General features: G+C 43.0%; 1 protein-coding gene across 1 annotated transcript; it reads right to left on the bottom strand.

The window, feature by feature from the left end:
• Nucleotides 1–10,172: 10,172 nt before the first annotated feature.
• Nucleotides 10,173–10,520, bottom strand: LOC148002419 (Y-linked testis-specific protein 1-like). The gene has a single exon (XM_087577166.1). It carries the CDS (start codon nucleotides 10,518–10,520, stop codon nucleotides 10,173–10,175), a length of 348 nt encoding a protein of 115 aa, XP_087433292.1.
• Between the last annotated feature and the right edge of the window lie 1,080 nt (nucleotides 10,521–11,600).

Here is an 11,600-nt window from a genome sequence, read left to right as displayed (position 1 = left end):
CTAAGTCAAAGATAAAGCCCAGACACTTGTCAACAGGATAGTGGAGAGTTAAAGGTGAGATGACCATGGAGCCTTCAGAAGGCAGGAACCAGAGACAGTGGCTCTACCAGGTAGGGCATCTACTGTTTTTCAATTCCTTCATGACCAGCATTGGTAAACTGCAGACTAGCCATGTGGGTGTTAGCCTGCAAAGTGCATTTTATTTGGAGACTAAAGTGTGCTGGCCAGGCTGCCTTGGTGCCCTCTCACTTCTATGACTCCTAGGAGAGTAGGAAATGTTTCACCAGGTTCACTGAAGCTTGTAAATCTGGAAGCTTGTGCTAAAACTGGACACTTAAAAGTTACTAGTTATTAGAAATTGTGTTTACATTTAAAAATCATTTCCTCATTTTTGTGGGCTCAACCGACACATGTAGGCAGTGCTTACTGATTGATCGTGGCGCCATACACTTCCGACCTCACACAGACTCTGACAAGGATTACTTCCGGTGCTGTGTGACTTATTTTTTCTCCTTCCAATGAAGGTGCAGACTTGAGCCATTTCCGGTGTCAGTACTTAAATAACCTAGTTCCGGTTTTTCACAGGCTTCCAGAATCTAGGTTGAGTCCTTTACATGGGACATCCGCGGCACCGCACAGCGTTCCGTTGGGCTGAGCAAGAGGGATCTCTGGTTTGGATTGTTTTCTCTGCCCAAAGAACATGGGATTAAATTCGCAGACCCCATGAGTCTATAGTGGCTTCTGTGAACTCTGTGTGTTATTATCTTTTCAAATCCTCTTAGTTCTTGGCCGAGTCGCTGACAGCTGCCTCGCTCTGTGAACTGGCTGCCGTCGTTCTATTACAGCGATTTGATCGATATGTCGCCTTCATTTCTTAGCTCTCGTAGCTCCATTTTCTGAGAAAGGCTACTTCTCTCTGTGCGCATGGCCTCTGGTGTTGGACACTACCTCTTAGGAGGTCTCAGGCCCTTCCTATGAGGCCCTGCATCCCTGCAGACAAGGAGCTAAAGTCTTTGAAACAAAATTCAGTAACTCCACTGTAGCTTTTTCATGCCTTTTGAGAAATCCGAGGACAAGTCTTTCCACTGGTAGCTATTCACACACGTTAAACTCTTAAATCGAGATATCCTACTTGCGTTTTAATCCTAATGTCAACAAACACATGAGTTACCAGAAGATTTATTGAAAGAATCAAGTATGAGTTTGGACACTCCTTTGTCTCTCTCTCTCTGGAACACAATTTTTCCCCTTTGAAAGCTAAAATTTCTAATTTTATTCAAGTCCATTAAAAATCCAAATTATTCTTAATTTTTTGATGGGAATGACTTTAGTTATCTACAGACTGACTTGCTCCTCCCCTCTCTTTCCATGACTAAAAGGAAGGCTATTTTAAAAACAGTTCTGCCTAATGAAAACCTAGTTTTTTTCTTTTGTCAAATATTATTTCTTGACTTCTGTTTTTTCCTTTAATACCAGTAAGGCACCAACTGTCCTCTATATGTCTCCCCCGCCCCCATATTACTTTATTCTTTGGTAAACATGGGGTGAACCCCTCTATGTTCATTATCAAATGCTTCTGATTCGATTTGTGGCCAAAGGCAACCTACCGTCTGTCTTTTTCTAGTGGTGTTCCTTTTCAGGGAAAGAGAAATACCAAAGCCTGCCTGAGAATTAGGATTTTTCAAAAGTCTCCTCTCATTGTGGATTCCAATTTCCAAAGTTGACATTCATTAAGGGGAACGGATATGAACTTCCCATCACAGTTTGGATATGTATTATTATTTCTTGTTATATTTATTTTCCTTTGTGACTTGAGATGTAAGCTGCCCACAGAAAAAAAAGAGCTATATAACCAAGTTCCCATCTTCCCCTCTCTGTAAGTTGAGATTTCTAAGGCTGAAGAGGAGAATAAAGTATAATGAAGCGAGTCTGCAGATGTTGTCCACATACTTCCTAGAACAAGAAACAGAGAGAGACATGTTCCATGAACACGTGTATCAGATGGACCAATGAAACTGCAGGGGCCCTGGCTAGATCTAAAATCCCTGTAAATGGTGTGTGTGTGTGTGTGTGTGTGTGTGTGTGTGTGTAAACCTAGGTGTATATGTATATGTATATGTGTATGTATGTCTTAGGGTTTTACTGCTATGAAAAGAAACCATCACCAATGCAAGTCTTACAAGGACATTTAGTTGGGGCTGGCTTATAGATTCATAGGTTCAGTCTATTATCATCAAGGCAGGAGCATGGCAGCATCTAGGCAGGCATGGTGCAGGAGGAGCTGAGAGTTCTACATCTTCCTCTAAAGGCTGCTAGAAGACTGGCTTCCAGGGTCTTAAAGCCCACACCCACAGTGACACACCTACTCCAACAAGGCCACAGCCACTCCAACAAGCCCAAACCTCCTAGTAGTGCCACTCCTATTTGGCACTATTTGTCTTTAAACTTGAAACTTATTCATAAAACTGTTCAATGGACAACAGGTAACTAATGAAATAAATACAGATGTATTAGAAAAATAGACAGGAAGATGTGTGCCTTAGTTACTGTTCTATTGCTGTGAAGAGATACCGTGACCAAATCAATTTATGAAAGGAAACATATATTTGTGGTCTTACAGTTTCAGAGGGTGAGTCCATGGACCATTGTGGTAGATACCATGGCAGCAGGCTGGCAGGCAGGCAGGCATGGCTGGAGTAGTGCCTGAGAGCTCACATCCTGCTCCCCAGATGAGAGAGAGAGAGAGAGAGAGAGAGAGAGAGAGAGAGAGAGAGAGAGAGAGAGAGAGAGGGAGACGGAGAGGGAGACGGAGAGGGAGACGGAGAGGGAGGGAGGCAGGGAGAGCGAGAAAAGCCTGGAGGGCTTTTGAAATCTCAAGGCCCCCACCACCCATTGACACATCTCTTTTAACAAAAACCCAACTTCCCAATCCTTTGAACTTCTGAGGGTCACACTTATTCAAAATCCTAAAGTATGTTTTTTTTTCTTTTAAAAGTAATCAAGTAATGATTTTCCATCCCATTTGGTAGTATATTTTATCATTACATTTCATTTCTCATAGGTTAGGATTATTTGCATAACAAGTATCCAATCAAGCCATAAGTCTCCCATAAGCCAAAGGCATCATACCTCCCCCCTTTCTTCTTGATTATCCACATAGGAGTTACGGAAACATATCCCTTCTTCATGATTTAGTTCAAAGCATGGGAAGCTATTGATGTGCAATTAATTGGTATTCGTAATGGGATAAAAGAGAAGCCAACATGATTGAGTCTATTGTTGCTGGCAGCTGAAGATTTCCAATCCATTTAATAAAACGTGATAAATATGATTTTAACACAAGCCTAGAAACCCAAACAAAGCCTTTAGTTTATATTTGTTTCAGTATTTCCAGATCATTCTTTGTGATACAAAGGAACCTAGAAGAGGAGAATTGTGTGGAGTCACTGACACACACTCAACAAAGGATTCATTTGCACAATAAGGAGATATATCCTGTCCTCTGAGAGTTGGCCCCAGGACTCCCTGTGATCTAAAAGTCCTCAGTTTCCTTGGATAAAACGACACTGCATTTGGATATAACCTATGCAAGCCACTTGTATACTCTAGTCATATTTATATATGTGTGTGTGTGTGTGTGTGTGTGTGTGTGTGTGTGTGTAGAGACATGTAAGTTCAGAGGCTGGGGGAGGGTAGAGCATGTTCTGCTCCTTCACCACCTACTTTACTCCTTTGTGACTGGGTCCCTTGCTGAACCTGAGGTGAGTCTCACTGTCAGGAAGCCCAGGTCATCCTCCTGTTCCCATACCAAGCACTGGTGTTTGCATGTGTGTCACACACTTGCCTTTACCCCTCTCCCGTCTCCCCAGATCATCCTACATTTTAAATAATCTCTGAATTACTTTTGTACTTAATGAAATGAAATCATGAGGGGCTGTTATTTAGGAGATGACAAGAAAAATGGTTTGTATGTGTTCAGTACAGATACGGTATTTTAAAAACCACTTTTATTGGTTCCTTGAGAACTTTGTACATTATATAATGATAGAATTTACTTCTCACATCTCTTCCTAACTCCTCCCAGATCCATCCCCACCTAATCCCTTCTCCCAACTTCAAGCTCTCTTTCGGCCCTGTATAATAATCCACTCAAGTCATTTATGCTGCCCATAAATTCATGGGCATTGGGCAAGACACTGGAGCCTGGCCAGCTTATCACCAGCTATATTTTTGTAGAAAACTGACTCTCCCTTTCCTGTCAGGTAGGGCTGATGGATAGTGGTCCTGTCATGTATAGAAGACACTGCTTTGTTCTGGTTCTCGCTGACATCTGTATCTTCTATTTCCACTCCCTCTTCCTTGAGGGTTCCTAAGACTCAACTCCTTCCCTTTTTGCCTCTCCCTGTGAGTCTGTGTATATGCTTGTGTGTCTATATTATAGATGTCCCATTTTACATTCAAACCAACACATGGTGGGGGTGTCTTTACAATTGACTGCTGACAGTATCTCACTCCAGACAAAATGCTGCTATGCAGACATGGTGTAGCTCAGTACCAGAAAGAAATAGGAGACGTTGAGATACCTACCCTGCTGTTTCTAGTGTGAGGTGAAATTGAGACCTCTGACACAACCTTCTGGCCCTACCCTATGGGTTTAAGATACACATTGTCCCAGTACAATGTTCAAAGGTGGGACTCGAAAAGCGATTGGACCCTGTGGGCTGTAATCAATGAGTTCATCTGTTGATGGATGTGTATGAAGGGTGTCCAGAAACTAGAAGATAGGAAATTAAGGGACTTGTTCATTTGGGACACATCTAGGAGGTTGTTTATTTTTTTCCCTTGGTCTCTTCCTGTGTTGGTGCTTCTTGGATGCCAGTGAGGTTAGCAGTTGTGCTCTATTGTGCCCCTTTCATGGTCATGTGACCATGGAATGAAACGTATGAAATCATGAACCAAAATAAGTTTGTTTGCTACGTCAGTTGCTAGTCAACTTGTAAGATTGATGAATGTGATTAACATGAAAGTGGCCAAAAGTGATCCTGAGCATACCAGGTCAGGTCTGGATTTGATGTAGGAGGACCCATGACTTAACCCTTTAAACTCTTTGTCTGGAGGCTGCACGCTAAGAGAAGACCCAATGTTGCCCAATTGGTTTTATCCAGAAGATTCTGCCAATGTATCTATCGTCTTAGCAAATCAAGAACCTTGCTGCTTCCCGCTCTGATCCTTCTCCTGACTTCACTTCTGTGTTTTTAATAGACTTTGATATCTTATGAACTAGTGGGAAATGAGTATTAAAAAAAGGAAGGAAGCTATAAATTTTGCTTTAAAATCATTAAATTACACACTTAAAATAAATGGATTTTTTAAGTATGTAAAGTATACTTCAATAAAGCTGCAGAAAGCCTTGGCATACTGTGATGATTGTCGTGTGATATCCTATTTATCATAGTTCCTGTGACTTTGCTCTTACTAGTAGTGGTTTTATTACAGATGACTCAGACACCAGTGTATCCATGCAGGGAGAACGCTCCATTCCGTCAGGGAAAAAAAATCAAGTCAAATTCATTGGCTTTCTTGATGAGGGTTTTTCTTGTCACAGCTGAGTTGGCTGGAAGATGGACAACTATTGGCTGAGAGCAAAGATGGAGAGAGCACAGTGTTTACGGGAATAACTGAAGGTTGTGCTCATGAAAGGGCCTGAGTTTCACAGAGTGCAATTGCAGAAGTTCCAGCAACTGATGGAGCTGAGGCCTCGGACCCTTGCAAGTCTGCCATTATATGTTTTGTGATGTCACAGCTGAGTGTGAGATAAGGCTAGATGAAGTGGAAAAATTTTGGTTTCTTTGGAAAGTCACTTGTGTCACAGGATGTTTTTCTGGAAGCTATGTTAGGAGAGGATGTTTTGCTGAAGCAGACACCTGAGAAGGCATATGATATTCCGATGGAGCACAAGCTTGAAGGGGAAAGGATGTTTACGGAGAACATAAATGTAATCCCACAGAGAGGGAGAGAACATTTTTACATTGCTACACCTTGCAAGGCTTCGATGGTCTTTGCTGGTCTTTGTTCCATAATGAGAAATGCACAAAAGAACCTGTGCTATCCGGGATGCTTCTGGCTGTTTCTGCTGCTACTTGTTGGTTTGTTAGAGCCTTGTGGTCTCTGCCAGATCAAGGCACTGCTACTGATTCGTGTTTTGCATTTGTTATTCGAAAGTACTGCAAAATGAAGATTGGACTTCCCTAAAAGTATAACTTCTATATAGATCCACAACTCTTTCACTTTTCCTATCAACTTTCTCTCTCTGCTACCTCTGGTTGGTGGGCTAGAAGGGTGGTTGAAGTGTTTAAGAATCCTAAATAATATAGGTTTTGAAAAAATCTAAGTGTATACATAGATTCATGGGTTTTAAGAGAGGGCTATGTCTCCTGTTGAGAGGAGATGATATGTAGGTTGTGGCTATTTGGTTCTCTGGTTTACTGTGACCCATTAAATGGCCAGTGACTTACAGTCTCCCAGTAAGTGTAACACACACTAAAATGCTTTTGCTTGGCTTGGGAGCTGTAGAATATATTCATTTCTTGTCACATATCCTTGAGTATTCATGTTGGTGACAGTAGTTACTCTTCAGTTCTGCCATAGAGGGAAGTGGGTCTATACACTGAGAGAAGAGAGTGGCTGGTGGTGAGTATGTAAAATCGAATAAGAGAAACATTACGGTGCTGAGTCTCTCGGTCCTTTTTTTTTCCCAACTTGACAATATGGAGTCAACTGAGAAGAGAGAACAATTCAAGAACTGCCTCCATTAGATTAGTCTTTGGGTAAGACTATGGAACATTTTCTTGATTAATGATTGTTATGGGATGGCCCACAATTGTGGGCAAGTTCATCAGTAGTCATGTATAAAAAGAATCGCATTTAAGCTATAAGATATAGTAATGGAGCAAGTAATGGGTAGTGTGGCGGTTTGAATAAGAAAGGCTCCCACAGTCATATATTTGAATATTTAGTTAACAGGGAGTGACTGTATTTTCAAGGATTAGAAGTATTAAGAGTTGTGGCATCATTGGAGGAAGTTGGTGTGTCGACAAGGGTGGGGTTTGAGTTTTCAAGAGTCCCATGCTTTGCAGAGTTTCTCTCTCTCTCTCTCTCTCTCTCTCTCTCTCTCTCTCTCTCTCTCTCTCTCTCTTTACAGAGCAGTAGCCCTCTATTGCTCCAGTGTTATGGTCCCTCCCATGATGATGGACCAGACTTCTGAAACTGTAAGGTAGCCGCCAATTACATGCTTTCATTTACAGTAGTTGCGTTGTCCATCGTGTCTCTTCACAGACACAGAACAATGACTGAGACAGGGAGCAAGCCAACAAGCAGTGCTCCTTGTTACCACTCAAGCTCCCGTTCTGGTTTCCCTCAGTGATGGTCTGTAACCTTTAAGGCAAATAACCCTTTCCTCCACAAGTTAGTTTTGATCATGGCATTCATCATAGAGAGAAGGAAGCAAACTAGAACTTCACAGGTCAGTACATGAGCAAGTCTTACCTTTAAATTAAAACAAAGTGTCTATACCTTTCTATTTGTGGTTATGAGGTAAGAGTCTGAGGCTATACTAGACACACTGTTTGTATAAGAAATTATCTTACTTAGGGTTCCTATTGTTGTAAGGAAACACCTGTGACCAAAGAGCAAGTTAGGGAGGAAAAGGTTTATTCAGCTTACACTTCTACATTGCTGCTCATCAGCAAAGGAAGTTGGGACAGGAATTCAAACATGACAGTATCCTGGAGTCAGGAACTTAGGGAGAGGCTGTGGAGTGGCACTGCTTATTGTCTTGCTCCTCATGTCTTGTTAGCTTGCTTTCTTATAGAACCCAGGACAACCATCCTAGGAATGGTGCCACTCGCAGTGGGCTGGGCCCTCCCCCACCAATCACTAAGAACATGCCCTACACTTGTATCTTAGGGAGGCATGTTCTCAACAGAGGTGCCCTCTTCTCTGATGACTCTAGCTTGTGTCCAGTTGGCATAAGATCAGGGTGGTGGTTAGAATGTGATTGTCCCATTGGAAGTGTGGCACAAGTAGGAGGTGTGGCCTTGTGGAAGTAGATGTGGCGTTGTTGGAGGAAGCATTTCACTGTGGGGGTGATATGCTTCTTCTCCAACACCATTTCTGCCTAGACGCTTCCATGATTCCTGCCTTGATGAAAATAGACTGAACTTCTGATACTGAAAGCCTGCCCTAATTAAATGTTGTCCCTTGGGTTTGAGAATTTAGGTCAGTGGTAAAGCACTTGCCTAGGAAGCGCAAGGCCCTGGGTTCGGTCCCCAGCTCCGTAAAAACAAAAAAACAAAAAAACAAAAAATGTTGTCCCTTATAAGTTGCCTTGGTCATGGTGTCTTTTCGCAGCAATGAAACCGTCAGACAGCCAGCCAGTATTAAAACTCCCAAATAGCAGAATTAATCAACGATAGAAAGTATTTTCAAGTCCTGCAGTGAGAACCTTATTCTTGAGAGAAGAAACAGCAATGAATGAGTCCAAGAAAAGGTTGTCTCCAAAGAAACACTTGGAGTGTAGATGTGGATCAGGGAGACCCCATGGAGTGCACAGGGGCTTCTCAGGAGGAGACAGCTACATGGTCAGAAACCGCAAAGCAATTTACAGTCACGGCAAATGGGATAGGAAAAAGCTCAGCACCTCTGCATTGGAGGCACCCTCAGGAGTTTTCTGAGGATAATCTTACATGTGAGTAAAAGACGGGAACTTCCTGGGGCTAGATAAGGTAAAAGGGCCAACAGGTGTGTAGGAAGCCATCCAGTCGAAGGAGAGCCAGGCAAGACAAGCAAGTACAGGAGCTCTTTGTGGTCATCTAGGGGCATTGAGAAGAGACCTCAAAAGATATTACAGGAAGCAACAGAGACAAACAGTGCTCAGGGAAGCTAAACACCAGATCCACGTAACATCTGACAGAAGCTCACGACATCCTCATCTTCTCTTTTAAATTACTTTTTACTGATCATACAAAATAATCGGCTTTATGATACTTTCCACTATGCTTGAGTTATCCTCATCAAAATGTCCTCCGGGGAAGCCTCCACCTCACACCACATTCTGTAATGATGGCTTGGCTGTTCTTTAAGGAACCAAAGAGACCAATATGGATGCAGCCCAAGTTCAACTCATTCTAGACCCTTTCTGTTCTTCCTGGGTCTCCTGGTTCACTTTTTGAGAACTCCATCTTGGAATTCCTTCGTCCCTCAGTGTCCTCTACTCCCTCATTTGTTCTTTAGTCTTTGTTCCACATCAACATCAATTTAATCTTTCTTACCCTCATCCTGGTCTCTTCTCTGCATGTGAAGGTTGGATTTATTTAAAAAGATGAATTAAGGGGCCTGAAGAGATAACCAATGGATCAAGAGCTCATCTGCTTTGAAAGTGGACCTGGATTTGGTTCGTTGAGCTCATGTCCAATGGCCCCCAACCAACTTTAATTCAAGCTCCAGGGGACCTGACTATTCTTGTCTCTGTGGTCTCCTATATTCATGCCCTGCCCCTTCCCACATAATTAAAAATAATACATCTACAGATGAGAAAATGGTTTCATTTAGGTTTCGTTAGTCAACAAAACCTGATCTTCTCTGATTTTGAGTCGGCGTGGATCAGTTTATTGGGTTTTCCCTTTAGTTCCAAGACCACCTCCCTGTTACCTGCCACTCTTTCCCCAAAAGTCTGTTTCTCCCTCAAACTTCACCTCAGAGAGTCTATCTCTTTCTGGCCCCTCTCCACTGCTTCCTAAACATCCATCTTTTTTTTTCCCCGTGCGATCCCTGCTCCTCTAAGCCTCATCTCCACTTCTTTTCTCTCCCTAAAGACCAGACCAGCTCAGTCCTGTTTGTTTTATCCTATGTGACGTCAGACTTACTCTTCTCAGCCTTGAATTTTCTGGCTTCCTCTCGATATTCCTCCACCAAAGTCCATCTTCTCCACCAAAGTGGTCACACACAACACGTCACATCGCACATTTTAATTTTTAGAGCTAAAACAAATTCCACTGGTAAAGATACTGGGGTTGTCAAAGACCCTTGGGTATCTGAAACACAGAAAAACAAATATTTTCCCCCCAATCCTATAAATTCCCCATCTATGTCCTCTACAGTTTGTGAATTTCACCTTAACGGATCTTTTCCATCAGATTATAGACGTAGATGTGGACTTCACCATCAAACTTGATGAAGTACACGGAAGGCTTGGCTAGTACTTGGTAAATGACCTTGCGGATACTTTTGGACCCTTCGCTTCTGGTGAACTGCACACATTGACCTGTTAAGATGTCGCTGTCAATGTCTGACTTCACCTCTGCTGGAGTAATCTCTGGAATGATATGGAGGTTACCTTCTGTGTAATCATGCAGGAGCTGGTAGATGTATAGGACTGGATCTTTCTCGTAGGTGATGTAAAACCAATCCTTCATGATCGGCACGTGGGCTAGGACCACCCCCCCAGTTGCCCTTAGAGCCATGTTTGCCCTCAAATTTATGCTCCACAGCTCAGCCAACCATAGCACTTGGGAGATGGGCGTCTTTCACTTGAGGAACCACTACTTTGTGAGTCAAGACCTTAAGCTTTAAAATTCTCTCATCGCTGTGAAGTGCCAGTCCATAGTCACAATCAATTCCATCACACTTGACCAGATAAAGAGAGGGATTTGTTGGCAGTTGTTCTATAACGATGGCCTTCCTTTGGGTGAGGGGCTCATCACCTTCCTTCTATTCGTGAGAAATTCTGCAGCTCATAATGTTCCCCAGGGCCTGGGAAGAAGGCCTTCTCCTCCGCCGCTTCTGGAAGGATGTGCTCATCCTCCTCAGAGACATCCTCTTCTTCTTGGCTGTAAACCTAGTGTGGTAGGCCACAGCACTCCTGGTCCACTGTTTTCTGGCTATCGTTCTGTGTTCAGGCTTCATACTTGGTCATGGCCTGGGTTGGAAGAGCTTGCCTGATTAAACCAGACAAAATGCTGTTGCCTCTGTCATATGAGTGCCTGGAAGAACAATGGGAGTGGGTTGGGGGAGGGCGCAGTACCAAGGCTGTTGTCTAAGAGAACTTTGGAGCAGGTGAGGAAGGCATTGGTAAACAGGTTTGAGCATCTGAATCTAATTGTGTAGTAATCAGAAGTTCATAGGAGGGCTGGGCAGTGGTGGAGCAGACCTTTAATTACAGCACTCATGAGGCAGAGGGAGGCAGACCTCTGTGAGATCAAGGCCAGCCTGGTCTACAGAATTAGTTCCAGGATAGCCAAAGTTACCCACAGAAAAACCCTGTCTCAAAAATCAAAATCTAAAGTTCATAGGGAAATGAAGAAATGGTTCAGCTCAGAATAACATAAATTCAGAAACATTTCTGCAGCCTGTGTCACTATGCCTCCGCTGAGCATCCTCTCCTTGAATGGATAGGTCAGTGTGGGATTAAGTATCCCTGTCCCCACTTTAAGCAAGCAGAACAGAGGAAGGATAGCAAAGGAGCCAGAAGGGTTGCCACACCCCTCGTCTACCCTCTAACTATAATCTGTGTGGCAACATCCACAAGTATCTGCCCAGAGACA

This window comes from Rattus norvegicus, chromosome 11 (assembly GCF_021556685.1).
Source record: "Rattus norvegicus strain SHRSP/BbbUtx chromosome 11, alternate assembly SHRSP_T2T, whole genome shotgun sequence".
In the NCBI taxonomy this organism is placed as follows: domain Eukaryota; kingdom Metazoa; phylum Chordata; class Mammalia; order Rodentia; family Muridae; genus Rattus; species Rattus norvegicus.
This window is presented reverse-complemented; position numbering and strand designations above follow the sequence as displayed.